The sequence below is a fragment of the Podospora bellae-mahoneyi genome (assembly GCF_035222275.1).
Source record: "Podospora bellae-mahoneyi strain CBS 112042 chromosome 1 map unlocalized CBS112042p_1, whole genome shotgun sequence".
In the NCBI taxonomy this organism is placed as follows: domain Eukaryota; kingdom Fungi; phylum Ascomycota; class Sordariomycetes; order Sordariales; family Podosporaceae; genus Podospora; species Podospora bellae-mahoneyi.
Genome location: NW_026946359.1, coordinates 1,137,757 through 1,157,956, shown reverse-complemented (window position 1 = coordinate 1,157,956; position 20,200 = coordinate 1,137,757). Strand labels below are relative to the sequence as shown.

Below are 20,200 nucleotides of genomic sequence, written 5' to 3'. Positions count from 1 at the left end.
AGCCCAATTCCACCAAACCCAGCCCTTTTGCTCACACGGCACGTACGGGTCTCTACCTGCAGGTGGACCTTGCTGCATCTCATCTCCACGTCTGACGAGTGGAAGCTGGACACATGACTGAGGCCATGGCATGAGGAGCGCGAAATACTTGCACAAGAGCGAGATCTCTTGCGGTTTCAACACGCCATCCCACACCAGCAACATCCCGCGGGCCATCCCGCCAATGACTGCCGCCAATGCCTGTGACATACGCAGTCGTCTCTGGTCGCTATCGGCCTCTCAGCAGGCACATTAAATGGCATCAGCCGGTCCCCAAGTCATTGCTGCACATGAGTTGTCGTTGCTGCAGTCCCTTGAGATTGCCTCAGTTTCGGGTCGATGTGCAGCATGGTCCACCGCGGCGGTTTCGTCCACGTATCACCCACATCATGCCAATGGAGAGCACTTGCCGCCGCAGGCTCCATACCCAAACAATTCTAGTGGCACCGTTGATGTTCACTGGCTTGTTGATTGGGCTGTGGATTTGGAAATGTATCATGATGGTGGTCTTCCAGAACAAGATCATCTACATGCCAGGACTGCCCCCGACTGCAAGGAGCGAGCGCATTGCTGACTGGTTAAGCCGCTGTGGGGGACTTCAGTGGAGGGAGGAGAGGACTAAGGCTGCTGACGGAACAGATCTCGCAATGGCGGTTGCGACGGTGCCGCTGCCGAAGGGGAATCGGCAGGTAGCCGCGGACGTCGGGAAGTCTGTTGTGGCACATGTGTATGTGCTCTACTTTCAGGGTCAGCCACCATGAGATATGCAGGAAACTGGATGCGAGACTGACGCTGCGGTAGGGAACGCCTCGTCCATCCCCCCTCGCTTGCCAGACCTGTCGTGGGTGTTGCGGGCTGTCAGTGACAGCAAACAATATGCTCTGGCACCAATGGAGTTGACTTTCGTCTGCCTGAGTTACAGAGGATATTGGACGTCCCGTGGCCGCGCATCTGAGCCTGGCATCCGCCTCGATGCCGAAGCCGGAGCAAACTGGATTTTGCAACACCATGAGCGAACATTTGGCAAAGACAGCACCACGAAGCCGATTTTCCTGATTTGGGGACAGTCGATTGGCTCGGGGGTAGCAACAAACCTGGCCGCAACCGGACGCATCCCGGAAAAGCTACCTATCCAGGGCGTAATTCTTGAGACCCCCTTTCTATCGATACGATCGATGCTAGGGGCGCTGTATCCCCAAAAATGGTTGCCATACAAATACCTGTGGCCTTTTCTCAGAAACCATCTGGACAGCTATGCTAACCTGAAGCTGGTTGCTCAAAAGGCCGAAGAGAAAAGTTGCGACGCACCCTTCATATACATCCTCCAGGCTGAGCGGGATGAGCTTGTGCCGAGAGAGCAAACCGAAAAGCTGCATCAAAGATGCATTGAACTCGGCCTCCCCGTTGAAAAGGGGGTTGCCTCGGTTGCGTTCCATCAAGAAGCGATTGCTCGAGGCCCTGGGAAAAAGCTTGCTTCAGAAGCAATCTTGAAATTGACAAAGCGGGCCTTGGATGCTTCTCGGTGATGAACTTCGGAGTGGCGATGGCATCTTGTAGGGCAGATCCGAGCCCCTGTAGATCACCCCGGGCAGCGGGCCCATGGCACAAAACAGACAGAACAGGGGGGCACCGGTTGGCGTCAGAATAGTCAATGAGGCCCACTGTTAAGGAATTAATATTTTGGCAGTGGGACCTGGGCCAACTGGTCCGGCCTCAGGGAGCCACCTGGGCAACCCTCCCTCGAACAACACCAGAATTGACACTTCTGACGACCCCATACCTTATTTGACAGTTGGCTGCATCAGAGTGTGTGCCAAGATCCCAGAAACTTGCGAAACCAGCAGCGAAAAAGCAAAGCGTTGGCAATCCGTCGTGATGTTACCCAAAGCACACCAATTAGCGGCACGGCTGAAGCAGTCGTTTGCTCCGTCCGTTGCGTTGGGTCGGCCTCGGGTGGACTGTGGAGGTGGTGTGCTTGTGTTATAAGATACCAGGTCTCGCCCAACAAGTTGTGGCTCGAAGCTCTCCCCAATGCTGTCTCAATGACCCAATTGACTCAATTGATGTCTTGCATCTCGAAAAGTGTCAAAGTCTGATCCTTTTACCATCACATCTTCTCCTCGACATGAAAATAAAAGGCTGGAGGCTTTGGCTGCCTTGCCAGCTGCTGCTTAGCAGAACTTCACGCCGCTGCCGGGAGACAGGCGATTCGAGGATATGTAGGCAGCCTCGCAGGATCAGCCTTCACTTTCACCGTTTTCACATCTGGTCATCAGTGTCGCAAGTCCTTCCATTCACACCCGTCCCTTGCCTCGCACACGCCATGGTCTGATCCCTGTAAACGACATGATCCATGGAATTTCCCCTGGCAAACTCCAGCCAACCCCCCAGTCAGTCTTGCCTAAAACAGCTAGCTCCCAAGTCAGGTGATATCGTGTGAATATCGCATCAAGACGAGCAGGGGTCAGTCGGGGCCGATAGCACTCAGACGCGTCCAATCATGGAACGCGCGGAAGAGTACCTTTTTCGGTGTCGCCCAGAAGGCTTCATGAGTCCGCCTGGCAGAGATTTTCCAGGCATCTGCGCATGGACGCCTCGTACCGTTATATAATATGGCTCATCTTCCCCGCGCGATGCAGACTTGTTCTGGTCTTGCCATCAAGTGCATTTCATCGCCTCATTCCCCACATGTAAGGAAGGGTCCATCATCAGCATCGCATCGTCCATCGGCCATCAAGTCCCGGGTTTTGTCTTTTCTTTCATCATTATTGTTTCCGTCTGTTTAATTACGCACTCATCACCTCCGCCGCCACCGTACCGTCCCGCACAGCATCCAGGAGGGATATTCGAGTGCGAAGGGAGTTGGGCGACGAAAAGAATATCAAACATCATGTTTTCCACCCGCTACGAGCCTGTTCAACATGTGCGGAGCAAGAGCTTCAGTAAGGGTCATCGCTCTGGGAAGTCGACTTCGTCATTCAGCAAGGAGGCCGGTATTTCCAAGCGACGACCTGAGTCTCAATCCGGCCGTCGTCGTGCAGGCACCATTTCCAATGCCAATGCGTCTCACTCAAACTTTGAGTAAGTCGCTAGATGTTTTGCATGCCCATTTCGATATACTGACATAATATGACCCTAGCAACTCTCCCATCTCCGCCATTGTAACTCTCGTCGTCGGCCAGGAGCAACGCGTCTTTGCTGCCCACGAACATGTCCTCTCCACATCACCCTTCTTCCTCAACATCCTTCAGAACCAGATGTTTGACTCCCAGACGAAGAAGATCTCCCTGCCCGACGAAGAGCCTGAGATCTTCTCGTCTGTCCTCGAGTATCTCTACAAGGGCGATTACTTCCCCCGCCTCGTGCATAACAAGAAGCGCAACTCGTGGGAGATGGAGCAGCTGACAGATGAGGCGCGTCATGATGCCACCATCTACCACCATACTGTTGACGGCGAGCTTCTCAAGGACACGGTCATCTACTGCGCGGCGGAGAAGTATGGCTTAGACGAGCTGAAGAGGGTGTCGTTGAGAAAGCAAGGTCTTCGTATGTACACCATTTCCTCTTGACTTGTTCTCAACGCTAACACAGACAGAATCCGGTATTCAAGCGAGCATCATTCTCTCCTCGGCCCGCTACGCCTACGCCCACACTCCTGACACCGACTCCAAGCTCCGCGCCCATTATCTCGCCCTCATCATCCGCTGCCGCAGCACCTTCAAGAAGAGCGGCACGATGCAGCTTGAGATGTTGAACGGCGGCACCCAGCTATTCTTTGACTTGTTTGTGGCCATGTGCAACCATGTTGATGACCTTTCGAGTGCTGCGTAAGTTTTGCCCATCTGCGTATAGTCCTGTTGGCCACTGACTGACTGGTCAATAGGAGCACCCCTCGCACACCGAGAAGCGGCGGCCGTTTTTAGGCTGCCCATCATGATACTGCCTTGATCTGCTTTGTCTGTTTTTCCTTGTCCGCGATACCACGGTCTTGCACACCCCTCTCGACATCGACAAAACAAAACAAATACCCCCGACTCGAGATGCTGTTTGTTTGACCTTTTGTTATTGTTACACCCTCTCATAACTTAATGACTCATGTGTTTTTCTTCTCTTCTTCACACCCTTTCATTTCTTATTACTTTTTCGGGAGGCTCTTAATTATGGGATTATTATCACCATAGATTGTTCTTCATTTTTTTGGAGTTTTTGGGTTTGCTTTTTTCTTTTGGTTGTTTTTCCCTTGACATTCCCAAGTTAAAAACCCCAAAACATTTGTACTAATATTTTCTGGGCGGGTATTTCTCATTCTTCTGGCATGCTTTTGAGAAGTTTTAGCCGTATTTGTATTAGACGGCACACTACCATGGGGTAGGTTGTTTTATTTTCCCTTGTTTCCTTTGTGCCATCATCTCACATTGGTTTGGATATCACGTCGGTCGTCAGACGAAGAGCGAACGCTGGGTTTCGGAGGATGGAATGAACAGGGCAGAATGATCAAGATGTTCTGGACAGTGGGACAACGGGAATAGGAAGGGGGGAGGGATGGAGGGTGGGTGATTTGTATGACTACGATTCTTACGCTCTTTGGTGGAAAAAAAGCTTGTTTTCTCTTTTTTTTTTTTCTTTGCAACAAGAAAGAGGAACATAACTCAGGAACGATATCAAGATATCAAAACCAGGAAAAAAACGCTGGAGGCTTTTTCTCTCGCTGTTTTTTCTCTTGAGAATGAGAAAAACACCAAGCTTTGCCAGCCGATTTTTGGAGAGCTTTCACCCCCCTAAAATTTCTGCAGACACTGGAAATCTCCGTGAGAGCCTTCATACTTGAAAATTTGATCTCGGTGAGAATGTGTCATTGTGGGTTAATCGGTAATGACGATAGCAAAAAGAAGGTTTCTTTTGCCACCACGACCTGCCATTGAAGCGGATTTTCAACTCCCGCTTTTGCATTGCTACCTAGTCCAGAATGACCTGCCGCACCATTCATCCCCTACCTTACCCACACCACCCATACAGCTGGGAAAGTTTGGGTTGTCCAATAGGATGGTAACCGCCATTTTCCACACCACCTTTTCAATGGCAGGGGGGGGGATAAGGGGGACAGAAGACGGTCAGACCCGTTCACACACACCCTTCTGGATATTTCCATCAGACATGGGAAGAGGGGGTGGAGAAACATGTCTTTGTGCCATCGTGATGATGGAATATGTACAATCGCCTTGTGTAAGTGACTCAAGATGAATGAGCCTTGTTGCTCATCTCATCACTCAGGGGTTGAGTCAAATGCATGTCTTGTTGCGCAGGCAGTGAACACGCAGTTCGACCACAGAACGGAGGCATGTTGGGTACCGTAGATCGAGAGACAAAAGCCAGGGGGTGCGCATGATGGTGTGGGCTGTTGCAAAAAGTACCGAATGAGATGATTGTAACAAAAGAAAAAGGAATGGTGTCATCTTCATGGATTGAACCTTCTCGGTACCTCACTGTAATAGTAATAATGCTTACGGTGTAAATATGGTGGTGCGGCACACTTGATTGCTGCGGGAAAAGGGGGGCGATGTTTAGTGGGTTTCCGCCCCGTTTGGGACCGTTTCCAAAGCAACCCCGCACTAAACTCTATCACCAAACCAACACCCCCCAAAGTCACCGATTCACGCTGTTCACGCTCACCCTGATTCCTGTAGTTTGGATTTTTGGTGGAGGAGACAAACTACAAGACAGTGGATTGAACTGACTTTGTAATTGATTAACAGCTTTTTTCCCCGCTCAAATGCTATCCATATCCGTAATTCATGTCCCTTTCGTTCTCAAGATCTTTTTGCAGCCCGTTGTTTTGTTGGTGATGGTGTGAGAAAGCTCCCAGGCTTGTTCACGCACGTCAAGTGGTGATAGATATCCGATGGCACCACCACAAATGCCGTCGTGCGGGATGGATGATCCCTCCCTTTCCTGCCGTCGGGTTGGGGGGCACCACCATGAAATTGTCCCACCTTTTCCCTACACGACCAAGAACTCGGTGAGTCCCAGAAGATCCAGTTGGACACGGCAGTTGATCAAGATTTTATCAAGCCTTCCCAAATGGGGCGCGGTCAACGCCCATATCTGCCCCGCTCAAACGCCAGTCCCGGGAAACGCCCCCGACTTGCTGAGTACCACAATACTCCGTTCACGAGAGATATATCCCTTGATCAGTCCCTACAAACAAACGGTGTCAGTGACTGGATGACTCACGGACGATGTTACACCAATCAAAGTCGACAGCCGTGGATGCCTTGACGCCCCAGGCAGAAACATGGAAGGTAAGGCATAGTTTTGACTCACTTTGTAAATCATATTTGCCAAAAGACACTCAACCTCGTCATTGTCAACCTTCTCCTCGCTGCCGAGGCTGATAGCCGCGGCAAACTCTGCTACTGGGATACGAGTCCGGCGAAAAGGCTTGTCTCCCTCCTTCGCTACTGGCTCGAAGCCGCCGGCGATGAACACTTTGCGGAGGAGATTGCGTAGTGCGATGTCGCGTCCTCTTTCGAGGGTGAGGTAGATGCGCCGTTTGACAAACTCGTCCTCGGCTTCCTGAAGGGCGATGTCAAATTTGTGGAGCTCGCCCTGCTTGATGCACCGAGAGAGTGGGAGGAAGAGCTTTTGTAGTCGTGGGTAAGGCTCCAGCAGCTTTTCTGTGGGAAGGGTGTGGGTTGTGATGAGATGGCACGGAATTAGATATGTCAAGATCAGCCTAGGTGCATCATATTAGCAAAGCGTAAAAGATCCATGTAGAGCATGGAAGGCCACCTACTCTTTGTTCCTCATGGCGTCTTTGTGGCAGGTGTTCCATGCTTCCGTCAGATGCTTCTCGGCTTCAGCATAGTTCTCCTCAAGGAAGCATAATACTCCTTCGTGGTACTTGAAAGTGACCTGCTGAGACTTTGGGAATGCATGAAAGTCTGGCATATCTCCCCGTCCTGCGGTCAAAATCCTCAGCACATTTTTCGACAATCCTGTCGCATTGAGCTTGAAGTAAGTCTTGAAGAGAAGGTTGACGATGTAATAGAGCCCCCATTTCCGAGACTCTTCGAGTGGTGCTCTGTAATGATATTAGCCTCAGCTGGCAGCAACATCAAGAGCACGGAATTCCTACCTGTCACTCAGGCAAATCGTGAATACTTTGTTAAGAACTCGCGCACAGTCCTCCAATTTCTGATGTTTCTGTAATTCTGGGTCAAAGTCATCTTGAAATGCAGTTGCCGAGTTGTCGTTGACACTTGTGTGCTCATCCGCCTGCATCGCAAACAGCCGCAGATGTTTGCCCGCCACATAGAGACACGGAATGGTCCAGGCTTCAAACTCATGACTGTTATACCCCTGGATCAGAGCGTTGATCAAGACTTTCCACTGCTCATAAGCATTGGTCCATGATGAGGTCTGCTGCACTTGAGCAAGGATGCCGGCAGCTTGCCAGTAAGCAAAGTAAACCTCGACCCAACCCTTGATCTCCTTTTGACCGATGCCGTCCAAACGCGCTGAACTACTGGAAAGACCACGCTTAATGGCTGCTTTCACATCGTCGTCCCGAGCTGCTTTGTAGCTTCCCGCACCATTCGCACTTTGCCATATGCTGGACAACTGGCTAGGAGTCAACTCTGGAGAGATGGTCTTTGCTAGTCGGTAACCATCCCTTGTTTTCCAAGCCTCTCCAAACTCGTGGTAAAGCGCTGGGCCGAACTCCATGATGGGATGTTTGAACTGGGGTATTGACAGGGTGAGCTTGGCTTGGGCGCAAGCTGTGTGATGTTGTGGTTGCCCCACCAAGTGATGGGAGCGGTATCGAGTTGACTGTTGTTCTTATTGGAGTCGAACAATTGTCTGCAGATGCGGATTGATCGCAGGATAGCCGCCAAATTCTATAGATATCGCTCTCGGTGGGCAATCTCAAATATCTTGTAAATGTAGCTGGAATATCGTCCTGTATTGGGGAGTGCAGTGGAAGAGTGAGATGGCAGCTTGAGCGTGAGAGGATTGCGTTGCTCTGATTGGCTTGCAAGCTCATATCTTGGCTCCCTTAAAGTTGCCCCACTCTGTGGCGTCAGCTTTTAAACTCACTTCGGCCCCGCCACATGTGGCTGAGGTTTTCTGCGGGGATGGTCAATGCGCGCGAGCCCTAAACCAAGCACACCCAATTTTTTCTTGACCCTCGTTATCGCTAATTCTGGACTCGGACAGCACACGGCATCGACAGCGATCCACGACAAACCAGCAAAGTAAGTTAGGCCTCGGTGGTAAAGAGAAGATACCTTTGAATTAATCTAACGATCCTTTTCCAGATGGGTAAGCAATTTTTTCGATTCCATTGGCATCTTTTGAGTTTGCAGCGAAGGCGGCGACCGAGAATAACTTCGACGAACGACGACAAATTCACCATCCGACGAAATGCATGACACGATGGGAGGGAGGCTTGCCTCAAGACATGTGAATTGGGCAGGGAGGGAACGACTCGTTGATTGTTGCTGTGGAGGACCATGTTGAGGAAATATATCAGGGCTGGCATCGGGGTGCCGCAATCTATCGCCTATTTTCGACGGGGAACTGGGAGTTTGTGCATTCTCTATCGACCGGCCAGCACTCGATATTCAAACACGCCGCCATCGCTGCAAACTCGGGATCTTTACGACAAAACACTCGAGATGCTGACAATCTGTGCCAGGTCGTCTTCAGGAATACCAGGTCATTGGGCGCCATCTGCCCACCGAGGCTAACCCCAGCCCCGCCCTCTATCGCATGCGCATCTTCGCGCCCAATGAGGTTATTGCCAAGTCCCGTTTCTGGTATTTCCTTCGCGGTCTCCGCAAGGTGAAGAAGGCCACTGGCGAGATCGTCAGTGTCAACCAGGTATGCTCGCTTGGAATCAATATTTGGCCGGGGACAGAGGAGACTGACCCGTATTATAGATCTCCGAGAAGCACCCCCTCAGAGTCAAGAACTTCGGCATCTGGATCCGCTACGACTCCCGGTCTGGTACCCACAACATGTACAAGGAGTACCGTGAGACCTCCAGAACCAAGGCTGTTGAGGCCCTCTACTCCGACATGGCCGCCCGCCATCGTGCCCGTTTCAGATCCATCCACGTATGAACAAGCCCACGGAAATCGTGCCCGAGTCTAGATACTGACAATTTGCATCTAGATCCTCCGCGTTGTTGAGATCGAGAAGACCGAGGACGTCAAGCGCCCCTACATCAAGCAGCTCATCACCAAGGACCTCACTTTCCCCCTCCCCCACCGTGTCGCCAAGACCAACACCAAGAAGGTCTTCAGCGCCACTCGCCCATCGACTATTGCTTAAAGGGGTTCATGGATGTGGCTGGGTTTGGCAGGTTCTTCAGGTGTTCACTAGGAAAATGGGTTACCAGCATTTGCTCCCTAGAATGAGCATGACATGAATAAATGGTCAAGCACGGGTTTGCGTTTCGGGGCACAGTTGTTCTTATTGCTCTTTTGGTGTCCACGGTCTCTGGGATTGCTCGTGCAATGTTTTTGAAATTGAACAAAAGTTTGGACGCTTCTCTGGATTCCGCGGGTGGTGACATTGACCGCGGTAGGTTTGCGGCGGTTATAGTGTAATGTGTCGACCAAAGGGCGCAAGCTGAATGATGCAGTTGCGTAAGACAGTGTCAGCCTTGCATTTTCCCACTCCAAAACAGGAAGTTAGGTTGCGATATTGATATCAGCCAGGGATGCCTGACTCAACGGCTGATCCTCACGACTACGTAACTTTCACCTTTTATCTCCAATATCTCTCTCTTTTCAGACTTGACCTAGTTTCGTATACTCGCCGTCCCCATTCTATCCCACTCACCTTTGGCAGACATATCGCGCATCGTTCATCATGGCCGACAACACCCTCGACGTCGTCGCCATAAAAAACGGCACCAATAATCCAGACGACAGCAGAGTCATTGACCCCAAGCCGGACAAGTCTACCTTTGTCCGTGTGAAAACCACGCTACCCAAGCAACCTTTCCCCTTAAACGCGGAGAGGAAGGCAGTGTACACGGAACGGCTCATCATCCGCCCTCTATCCAAGACTGACCTCCCGGCTTTGCACGAACTGCGAACCCAGCCGGAGGTGATGGTGTGGACTTATTTGGGGGTGGTGGACAAAGACATTGGGGAGACGTGGCTGAGGTTGGAGAACTTTGTGGAGGGGAACGAGAGGGAGAATTACAACTGTGCGATTTGTTTGAGGGAAGGAGGAAAAATGATTGGGATTGGGGGGTTTCATAATGCGATGTCGAGTTTTGGGTGGCCGGAGATTGGGTATATGTTTAGACGGGAGTATTGGGGGCGGGGGTTTGGGAAGGAGTTCATGAAGGGGTGGGAGGGGATTTGGGGGGGGTTGGAGAGGGGGGTGGTTGAGTTGATGGTTGATCCGAGGAGTGTGGTTGTGGTGGAAGGGGAAGAGGAAAGGGGGGTGGTGGAGGAGGTGGTTATTGCTGTTACGGCGCAGGGGAATAAGGCTAGTCAGAGGATCTTGGAGGGGAGTGGGTTTGAGAGGTTTTTGACTTGGGAGGAGGAGGATGGGGGGGGGAGGGGGTTGGTGAGGTTGCCTACGTATCGGTTTGTGGTTGGGAAGGGGGGGAGGTGATGTCATGTTTGGGAGAGGTTTAGGGGAGAATGTGTAAGGTGTGCACACTACACATTGCACGTGTGAGGTGGTTATTGGATTTGATGAGGGATGCAGTGGCCCGGTGGTGGGTCCTCCGTGTCTCTTGTATCCGTGTCCCCCGGCTTGGGTCACCTTCCGGCTCCGACCGGGGCCGTGCCGAGACCGGGTATGGGCGGTTGGGGACGGCAAGGTTACCAGTCGACATCATCGGCATGTGGGTGCCCTGCAGCAAAAGCAGAGGTCGGTTACACCAAGATACAGCAACACGTGCGGTTTCTGGCATGGTTTCTCGGAGATATTGGATATGACATCAAATAGAGGAAAGAGCTATATATCAGATGAATCGGGATAACACCGAGAGCTGTGCGGGGTTTATTTAGATGTTGGGGCGGACGGATGGTTGCTTGTCTTTCCAGTCTTTCAACTGCCAAACAGTGTTGGCCTCATGTTTTGAATGTAGTTCCGTCCCAAATTGTGTGTTTTGACCTCGTTCGCCCGAGTTGGTGTTGTCGCGCGCCCGATGGCCATGGTCACTAGATAGGGTCTGATGTTGTAATCAGATGAACGGTTCTGAGTGGCAGGCCTCCGCCCGCTTTTTCACAACGTCAACACCAGCCTCTTATTCTTCTAGATCCATGATTCTAACGGCTACGCAGCGGAGCCACGAGATCATCTGTCCCAGCCACGCGGAGGTGGATCTCAGGGTAGATCGTACGTGCAGTTGAGATTCATGATACTAAGTTCCTTATCCAGGGTCTTGGGCAGAGGACCCCGAGTATGCCTGTACAAAAGAAGCTACGAGAAGCTACGAGAAGCTACAAGCAGGCGCTGGATTTCTTGTGTAAACCGGAAGCACGTGTCAGCAGTTGAAGCGTCAGCGGTGGTGTTGCCAACCTGGAACCCAACCTGCCAACCCTCACTGCCCCTCCACCAGTCCAGCCCCTCAGCAAAAAGACTTGGTGAACCCCTGTCACTGGTTGCGTCAACCATATGTTGGCCCGCAGAGTTGGTTTCGCAACTTGGTACAGCGCCGCGCACAGCTGCCGCAGATATTCTTGCAAACACTTTGCTGAAGACTCTTGTTGACTCAAGTCTGCCTAAGAAGCATCTCGAATGCGACTCTGAGCTATTCGCTTCATACCCGACTACAACTCAGCATCTTGGAAGCCCGGCGACTTTCCTGTCTGCCCGCCTACTTTTCAGATAGGGTACTTTACCTTCGTTACTTTTAGATCCAAGAACTTGGTTAATTATCTCATGTCCGGATCCCTCTGCTGTGAACCCCTCCTGCTGCAAACTACTTATTTTTGCCCCTCCCGATCGTGTCACGACAGCAACCTCCAACGCCGATTATCGCCCACCGCCCACGAGGTCGAACTCAGAGTCGGGGCTGATATGATGTGCACTGGTGTATTTCATAACCACCCCACGCCGACGCCAACATCGCAAGAAGCTGGTCTGCAGGACAACTGAAGCAATGGCGAATCCAACCGCAACAGACGCCGAGGACGGCAACGCCTACTATGGATACCTCTTCACCACAGCGAAGCCGATTCCCACTCCGACCCCTATTCTCGATGCGTTTTTGAGGGCCCTCTCACTACATATCGTATGTTGCCCAGAGATGGAGAAATGGAGCCTTTACTAACAATGGTCTGCGCGTTTAGATCAAGGAGATCGGTGACAAGAATGATAGGTACTTGACGCCAAAGAAACTAGCAGCCTTCTACAAGGCTGCCGGTTACAATTTTGACTGTGAGTGGGAGGGCGGCATCTTACCTTACTCAAACAATGCGCAAAGCTAACAACGGCCATGGTAGTCCTCTTTGTCGATATGGACAACCCCTTCATATCCGATGTTTTCCAGGGTCTCGGCTGTCAACACTGGCTCTTGCCAACAGAAGACGACTACGCTCCCCCATCGATTCCAGCTTTGACAACGAAGGGCTTTGTGCGGTGGCAGGCAATCCAGACACTGCTTGAGCCACAGGAACAAGTCCCAGTCCTCCAATATGCGGCCAAGCACTGGGGTCTGAAGCACCCCGACACTGCCTTCCAGTTCCCTGCCGACTTGCCCAAGGAAGCGCTGCCCCAGGATACAGACATCGACACTGATCGGTGGTATCAGGAGTGCAAGGCTAAGCATATCCAGGAAGCAGCTGCAGAGGAGCCCAAGGAGAAGCCCAAGGAGAAGCCCAAGGAGAAGCCAAGAGAGGAGCCGAAGCCAACGTATGCAGAGCGCAGGATTCCCTCATACAATGTTCACCACGTCCCGCCGACACCACAGCCAGGGACACCTCGCGACTACTTTGGCTCTCGTCCAGTCAAGGTGACATATGTGAATGTAGCACCAGGGCCATCAAGATCACCAGAACGAGAGCGAGAGCGGGCCAGAGAACAGGCTGCCAGGGAGCGGGAGCACTACCTTCATCGCCAGTCCTCCTCCGATGAACCATCACGCCGAAGGAGCTTCTCCGATTATCCGCACTCACCTATGGAGGGCCGCCCATCAGTTAGGATACCTCACCTCGGCCCTGATCGCAGCCCGCAACCGCGTCGTCACAGCCAGCCCAGACAATACAGTACATCGGAGTCGGACGAACCCCCGATCAGTCCCCGGACACCAAGACGGACTCAGCGCCCTTCCAACGAGCCCCCGATTCCCGGTGTTCGCCGCGTTTACACCGGCAGCTCCGAGGAGTTGCCCCGTATCATCCGCACAAGCATGCCTCCACCTCCCATTCCAACATCGCACCCACATGCCCACCCGGGCGTAAGAACCCACTCACCACGACCATCGCCAGGTGACAGTGGTAGGACAACACCAAGAGGGGACGACGAGCACAGGCGGAAAAGCACTCTGTATGACCTCAAAGACAAGCTCACCAGCTTTATGACGGGCATGCCACCGGCCAGCGAGCGGCAACGAAGCCTGAGCGGGTCACGAGGAAGAAAGGAAGGCCCGGTACCAGTGGTGGTAACTGCCTCTAGGGGTAGCAGAGATGGAGATCTTCCCAGTTCGAGGCTGAACCGGTCGTGGTCTCACGACGAGACGGACTCTACTGATTCAGAGGACGAGCGCATCCGAAGAAGCAGGAAACAATCAAGCCGGGAGCGCGAGAGGGAGCGCCAAAGAGCTGCCGAAGCTGCCTTTGACAGAGAACGGGAGCGAGAACGGGAAAGAGACAGAGAGCGAGACAGAGAGAGGGATAGAGCACGTGAGCGGGAGAGGGACAGGGAGCGAGACAAGCGTCCAACACGAGAGTCAGACCGCGAAAGAGAGGCAAGACGACACAGCGACCGTGAACGAGACAGCGACGAGAGGAGACACAGCGACCGAGCCAGCGACCGCGGAAGAGATCGCGGTCCCCCAGCCCCAGCCGTAGCAGCCGCTTCCCTCCACCGCAACGGCGGCCACCGCGTTATCGAGGTCGAATCCGACGACGACATTTCTTCTGTCCGGGGCTACACCCGTAACAACGGCGGCCCTTACCTCTCCCGTCCGGACAACCACCGCCGCACAAGCAGCCACGCTGACATCGACCGCCGTCGGGACCTCGACCGCGAAGTCCGTGACCGTGACCACCTCCGAGATCGGGAGAGGGACCAACGACTTAGCGACCGGGAACGAGATCGTCGAGAACGAGAGCGAGAAAGAGAACGAGACCGCTACCATGACGATCGGGAGCGCTGGCGAAGGGACGAGCGGTTGTCCTCCCCGCGGGCCACACCCCGTGAACCCCCACGGATGGAACGCTCCCCTCGCCGGTCCCGCGATCGTGACAGAGACCGTGAGAGAGAAAGACCGCACCCCAACGAGGGCAGAGAGCGAATGCCTAGTCCTGCCGGGGCGGGAGTAACTGGTACGAATAACCCTGACTACCACAGCCTAGATCCCAACTCCTCCTCCTCCTGGTTCCTCCCCTTGATGCTGCTCCTCAACATGATCCCCCGGCATACTCTCATGGAATAAGATAAAACTGACTAGAAATGTGAAGGAGTCTCAGGCAGGAAATACCCCGACATCAGCTCTGTAGCTTCATCGTCTGGGCCGTGGCCGCCCTCAACGCCAAAGATGTCGGCTGCGGGGGCGGCCGAACCGGTGGCATCTGGGGGGAGGGCCGGGCCGGTGGCGGACTAGGTGTCTTGTTTGCCGGCTGAGGCTCTTTTTCCGGTTGCTGCTGCGGTGGTGGGGAGGTGTTATGGGGGTGGGTTTTGCGAGCGTTGCGGGGGGGATAGGACTAAAATTGTTGTTGAGAAGAACGAGGGAATCCAGGAGGAAGAGTTGAAGGTGCTGGTGGAAAAGCTGGGGGAGATGGTGGAGTGGATTAGGGAGAGGAGGGGGGGGTGGGGGGTTGATAGGTGGAAGAGGGAGTATTTAGAGAGGGTGAAAAGGAGGGAGAAGGAGAGGGAGAGGAGGTGGAAGGGGAGGTGGTATCCAGAGGGAGAAGGGGGGGTGGTATTGGGGAGTGCAAGGGAGTTGTTGGGGCAGATTTCATGAGGCATATGACGGATGAGGATTTGGGTATATGGGTGGGCTAGCATGGTCAGTTTTTGGATGACAGGACAACACTGGGATTTTGGCGGACGAGGTGGCATCATCATATCCTACTTTCTTTTGTTACTATTGGGTTTTCATTACTGGCGTATATATACATACACTAGGACATTTGGTAGTCCTGAACTGGAGGCATATCATTTTTATGATTATTCTTTTCTCAAACATCTTTGTTCTCATCACCACTCTGCAGAAAAGGAGGTTGACAAGCGCATGGACAATTCAAATTTTGAGTTTTTTATCAATACTTCCTCCCTTGAGATATATGTACAAGCTCCGTCATATTTCAGATTTCTATAGTGTCGGGGGACCTCAGACACAAACACACTGCCCACAGGTATCCATGACATCACTCCGGAACTCGCCCGCTGCAGTGCAGCCACTGTGGATGTTGCTCGCGCTGCAGAAGGCCTGGGCCCGGCTGGGGCAGACGAACCTTGGGGTGCCGAGGGAGATGTCGATTAAGGGATAGGCGACGGCGGTGGTGGTTGCTGCTAGGGTGAGGAGGAGGGTGAACTGAATTGTTGTTATTAGTCTTGCTTTCATGGTTTAAATGAGGACGAGGGGAAGGAGTACCTTCATTGTGCCGGGTGTTGACGTATTGGCACAAGTTATGGTGTTTATATCTCTGGTTGTGTTGACCCGTGATAAGCAGGGAAAAGATCTGGCTTGACACACGTTGTTGATAGTAGAGATGAAGAAGACCTTTTCATTTATGATCTATTTTCATAGATGACTAGAAAGCAACCCTTGTTACACCGCTTGAGATATTTTATTTCGCCGGAACAGCTATAATGTCTCTCTTCAGCTGGTCAACCCACCACCGATGATGATCCATCTCAACGGCTTTGAACTAGCACCAAGTACTATAGTCATGGCGTTGAGTCAGTCAGCTGGTGAAGATTACCCGAATTATCAGCCATCTTCTTGTTTGAAGACTTTTTTTGGGAACAAAACTGTTGATCAACGCTCTAATTACCGAGATGTGAATCAAGAGTCTTCAGCCGATGTGAGGCCCCTATCAACCAATGACATAGATATGCTGATGGTGTCTAGATATTTACTGACTTGAGTTCCCAGTTCAAAGGTATTGATGGTTTCTGTCAGTCTCAAGATGTTGGCAACCCAACTGTGTGACGATGTTTAGGGAGAGACATGTGTCCAAAGAAGACAAAAGGCGGCCCCCCCTCCAGAAAAAAAAATCAGTCTCACCCATAGACTCGTACTTGCTCCAGCCAACATAGTGTTGGGTAAGATGGGGGAAAAAAAAAAGGGAAAAAAGACTTCGGAACAGTTCTACAAAGCCTCAAAAGTTCAAAACTGGATCTTGAAGAGTGGAGCAAAAACATACAACACCGAGGATTCCCCAGTGGTCACCCACCTGAGTACTGATTCGGCCCTCAGCTGTTTGACTCGGGCAGAGCGGACGGGATGCCGTATTTTCAGCTGGGTGTGGTCGTATGTGATGGTTTGGGTCAGGGGATGGGTTCATGTGTAGACAATGAGACTGAGGGAAAAAAACAGGAAAAATACATACAACACCGAGGATTCCCCAGTGGTCACCCACCTGAGTACTAGTTCGGCCCTTCAGCTGTTTGACTCGGGCAGAGCGGACGGGATGCCGTATTTTCAACTGGGTATGGTCGTATGTAAAAGATAAGGTTGGGTTTTGTGGTTATGAGGTGGTGATGATGATGATGAGAGACATTTTGGTGGTGTGAAGTGAGAGGTGGATGGCAACCACCACTGGTAGCATGTTGCAAACCATTGATAAATTGCTCTACCCTCCTCGGCTATCGAATTGAATGATAGCAAAGGAATGTCAAGCCGTGTGTACGAGGTTGACGTAAAAAGAAGACTCATATCACAAGATATGCACCTGTGTAAATCGTGAGAACCAACCATTCCTCAACACCTCAACACCAAGAAATTGTATCACGGGTCAGTCTGTGCACCACCCCATCCCAGCACCCTTGCCACAAAATTATTGAGATACTAAAGTAGGCTAACATGCCTTGAATGATAGTCCATAGGCCTTTGAAGATAATCAATAGGTCTTCAAAGATAGTTAACAGGCTTTGAAAGATTATTTAAAGGCCTATTAAGTTACTTTTAAGGTGTAAAGCAGTTCACAGGGTTGTATAGGTTAACTTACTTTTGTGTGTCAACTATTTTGTGGCGAGGGTGCCCAAGTAACAAAATTCACACGAGATCGCAACGTTGTGCAAATTCAGAAGAGGAGAGCTCGCCTCTTCCATGCGGCCACAAGATGCAACCACCATCACCAGTTCCTCAAAAAGAGACTGAACGATTGCGTAATCCTCTGGGCTCTGTGCAAACATCTTGGGCCTTGATAACCGGCCAATGTTTTTTTTCGTGCCAGGGAAACTGACAGAGCTGCCGAACCCTTCGGTTGGATCATGGATGATCATGATGGTGAGCGGCGAGTAACACCCCAGGGTGGTGGCCCCGCGGGGCCGCATCAACTGGCCGGGAGAACCATCCCCTCTCATCTTACTGATACTCGCTCACGCCTCACCACCAACCACCCGTCTGAGGAGAGAAAAGCGCTCTGGCGGTATTGTTCCATATCTCCCTTTTCCTGGCTCCGGAGACAGCGGGATGAAATTACAGGGTGTCAAGAGACCACATCACACGGGCTGCTTCTGTCGCCGGTGGCATATGTAATATATATCGGCCGCGGGTCGGGAATGCCCAGGACCGGTCACTACTCGGCATCAAACTGCCCGACCGGGCCCCGCTCCGGTCTCGCTAACAACTCTCGAGCAGCGCACGGCGACATGCGCCCCGTTAGGATTAGGGCCGGGGAGAATGGTTTACACAACATACAAGACAAGAAACATTGCCCCAGGTGCAGGGCGGAGATGCGGTTTGCGCCAACAAACGTGCAGATGGGATGCGGCACCACACATGTGTTTCGCGGGCACAGCTACCGATCCTGAAGGATAAGGAGGGTAGTAGCGAAGAAACATCCAGGCGTGGGGAAAGCTTCCTGACCCGAAGGTTGCGTCATCCCATTCGCCGATAGTCAAAGGGCTCGGTTGCCGTTGGAGGGCGGTCGCCGTGACCGAGACCCGGCCGGTGGATGACTTAGACAGGCTCCGTGGCGGCCTTGATTGGATAGGCGGTTGGGTAGACGCCATGTTCACCGCCAGCCGAGCCCATATTACCTGACCACTGTCGACCTTCCAGGCATGTTGTCGGGCAGCTGCAGATATATCAATCAATAGTAGCTGGAGAAAGAAGGAACAGAGCAGATACCTGGCCAAAACGACGACGACCACGACCACGACCACCTACCCACATGCCATCCCGCCCAGTGAGCCCTGTCTTGTCGTTACGTGTGAAAACTGAGAGTCGGTTCCGGTCGATGGGGACATGCTAGATTAGCGGGTGTTTTGTGCGAGCGTGGCGCCAAACAAAACAAACGAGTCGGGATTTGGCTGCTCAAGTGACTTGAAAAGAAGAGAAAAAATAGATTTTCAGAGTCGGTGTCCCTTGATGAACTCCGACGTCATCCTCAGATCTCTCCACTTTGGAAGCCCAGGGCTCTGCGGGTCTCCTTGGCTGGGATCTGGCGGTCAGTGAGAGCGGGGGGCCGAGGAGGGGGTTGTCTTTTGAGGATCATGAGATGCTTCGCTGGATTTGATGGCTGGGTGGGAATGGGGAAGTTAGCAGAATTCCTCCGGTCGAGGCCCGTTGAGGAGGCCGACATTTTATCGCACTGCAGTACAGAGTCGGACTGGGTGATTCCGCAGTCGCTGCTGATGTTCGCAGCTGAGGTCAGACACCTGGGCGTGGGCGTCGGTGAAAGCGGCCGGGGGAATAAACACAACGTGCCTGTCTGGGTCTGCGGTTGAAGATCAAACCAATGCCACGATGATCACCACGATTCCACGATTCCACGATTCCATGAGAAGGAGGTGGTGGGCATTGGGTTCAAGCTGAGCTCAGCCCAGCGAGCCAGCGAGTCATCCAGATGCATGGAGAGTCCAACGGTGCGCTATGGCCCATTCAGGCGAATCTACTTTGGACAGCAAGTTTAGTTGGTGAGCTGTCCATGGTGCTCCCCACACAGGGAGATGCGCTGTTGGAAAAGGTCCGGAAGCAGAAAAAAGGAATTCCAAAGCGGGCGAGGGAAACTACGAGGCGACGTTATTGGCAGATAATGGGATGCAGCTGAGGCGGCCAGCCCGATGGTTGCGTGCGTGCGTTGCTTGGTGTTTGGTCGGCGCAAATTGCTCGCCCCTGACGGAACATCGGAGTTGGATACGATGGCTGCCAGTCAGATGGCGGCAGAGGCACATGCAAGTGTGCCACCACACCTCTATGACTCTCCCTTTCCGGAGCACTCGTGGCACTCTCCTGTAAGTCCCAGCTGGCTGCTCCGTGGCTAGCAGTGGCTATCAGTGGCTGGCAGGCGTGTTCCTGACCCAAGGTCGCACCACGCACCACCACCTACCACCACCGACTTCCCGCCCACATGGAAACTGTTTGGGCCTCTCGACTTGCCTCCGCTGTGAGCTGTCTCGCTCTCTCTCTCTCCTTCTTCGGGCCGTGCTTTACAGCCACCTAGGCAGAGCTTCTTCCATTCTTCCCGTCCTCTCGTTTGCCGTCCACGTCAGGTTCTCACGCCCAGACCTTCCGATACACCGAGAGCGATTCACGCTCTGCAGATTCCGGGCTCCAAGTATTCTGACTTCTGACTGCGACTGACCAAGACGCCCCCCCCGACCCACCTGACAGCCTGTTCCCCCCGTCCAGCCGTTCCAGGGACCAAAGCCATCTGCATCCGCACCATCCGCACGCCCTCCTGCCGTGCTGTACTTAAGTGCCCCGGGATCCACACCGGTCCCGTGGACCCCAATTTCCTTCTTCCCTCTCTTCTTGCCCACCATACATCATCACTTGCCTGTTTCGGTG

At 52.7% G+C, this 20,200-nt stretch overlaps 7 protein-coding genes across 7 annotated transcripts; 5 read left to right on the top strand and 2 right to left on the bottom strand.

The window, feature by feature from the left end:
• Positions 1–236: 236 nt before the first annotated feature.
• QC761_103820 (uncharacterized protein) lies at positions 237–1,565 on the top strand (the record flags this gene model as incomplete). The annotated part of the gene is made up of 2 exons (XM_062873634.1): positions 237–786; positions 841–1,565. 2 exons carry the CDS (start codon positions 237–239, stop codon positions 1,563–1,565), a joined length of 1,275 nt encoding a protein of 424 aa, XP_062736698.1.
• Positions 1,566–2,929: 1,364 nt separating this feature from the next.
• QC761_103810 (uncharacterized protein) lies at positions 2,930–4,577 on the top strand (the record flags this gene model as incomplete). The annotated part of the gene is made up of 4 exons (XM_062873633.1): positions 2,930–3,120; positions 3,179–3,585; positions 3,635–3,866; positions 3,923–4,577. 4 exons carry the CDS (start codon positions 2,930–2,932, stop codon positions 3,960–3,962), a joined length of 870 nt encoding a protein of 289 aa, XP_062736697.1. The 3' UTR covers positions 3,963–4,577.
• Positions 4,578–5,771: 1,194 nt separating this feature from the next.
• On the bottom strand, positions 5,772–8,161 carry CSN12 (COP9 signalosome (CSN) subunit). Its single transcript, XM_062873632.1, is given in 5 exon segments — positions 5,772–6,234; positions 6,361–6,772; positions 6,833–7,120; positions 7,175–8,086; positions 8,096–8,161. Coding segments are annotated over 4 exon segments (1,374 nt in total). The 5' UTR covers positions 7,765–8,086; positions 8,096–8,161; the 3' UTR covers positions 5,772–6,150.
• A 64-nt stretch (positions 8,162–8,225) lies between these two features.
• Positions 8,226–9,592, top strand: RPL20B (60S ribosomal protein L20B). Its single transcript, XM_062873631.1, has 4 exons — positions 8,226–8,361; positions 8,738–8,922; positions 8,982–9,158; positions 9,217–9,592. The coding sequence occupies exons 1-4, from the start codon at positions 8,358–8,360 to the stop codon at positions 9,373–9,375; spliced, it is 525 nt and encodes a 174-aa protein (XP_062736695.1). The 5' UTR covers positions 8,226–8,357; the 3' UTR covers positions 9,376–9,592.
• A 326-nt stretch (positions 9,593–9,918) lies between these two features.
• QC761_103780 (uncharacterized protein) lies at positions 9,919–10,677 on the top strand (the record flags this gene model as incomplete). The annotated part of the gene is made up of 1 exon (XM_062873630.1): positions 9,919–10,677. One exon carries the CDS (start codon positions 9,919–9,921, stop codon positions 10,675–10,677), a length of 759 nt encoding a protein of 252 aa, XP_062736694.1.
• A 793-nt stretch (positions 10,678–11,470) lies between these two features.
• On the top strand, positions 11,471–15,496 carry QC761_103770 (uncharacterized protein). Its single transcript, XM_062873629.1, has 4 exons — positions 11,471–12,307; positions 12,366–12,453; positions 12,519–14,561; positions 14,697–15,496. The coding sequence occupies exons 1-4, from the start codon at positions 12,176–12,178 to the stop codon at positions 14,837–14,839; spliced, it is 2,406 nt and encodes an 801-aa protein (XP_062736693.1). The 5' UTR covers positions 11,471–12,175; the 3' UTR covers positions 14,840–15,496.
• On the bottom strand, positions 15,459–16,357 carry QC761_103767 (uncharacterized protein). Its single transcript, XM_062873628.1, has 2 exons — positions 15,833–16,357; positions 15,459–15,772 (listed from the first exon to the last, which is right to left on the bottom strand). Exons 1-2 carry the CDS (start codon positions 15,836–15,838, stop codon positions 15,569–15,571), a joined length of 210 nt encoding a protein of 69 aa, XP_062736692.1. The 5' UTR covers positions 15,839–16,357; the 3' UTR covers positions 15,459–15,568.
• Positions 16,358–20,200: the final 3,843 nt, after the last annotated feature.

What these genes read in the sequence shown, in the direction of transcription:
- RPL20B (XM_062873631.1), top strand. An exon ending in AGATCGTCAGTGTCAACCAG is followed by an intron (nt 8,923 to 8,981) that starts GTATGCTCGCTT and finishes CCCGTATTATAG; the next exon opens with ATCTCCGAGAAGCACCCCCT. An exon ending in CCCGTTTCAGATCCATCCAC is followed by an intron (nt 9,159 to 9,216) that starts GTATGAACAAGC and finishes ATTTGCATCTAG; the next exon opens with ATCCTCCGCGTTGTTGAGAT.
- QC761_103770 (XM_062873629.1), top strand. Translation starts at nt 12,176, where the DNA reads ATGGCGAATCCAACCGCAACAGACGCCGAGGACGGCAACGCCTACTAT. An exon ending in GGGCCCTCTCACTACATATC is followed by an intron (nt 12,308 to 12,365) that starts GTATGTTGCCCA and finishes CTGCGCGTTTAG; the next exon opens with ATCAAGGAGATCGGTGACAA. An exon ending in TGCCGGTTACAATTTTGACT is followed by an intron (nt 12,454 to 12,518) that starts GTGAGTGGGAGG and finishes CGGCCATGGTAG; the next exon opens with TCCTCTTTGTCGATATGGAC.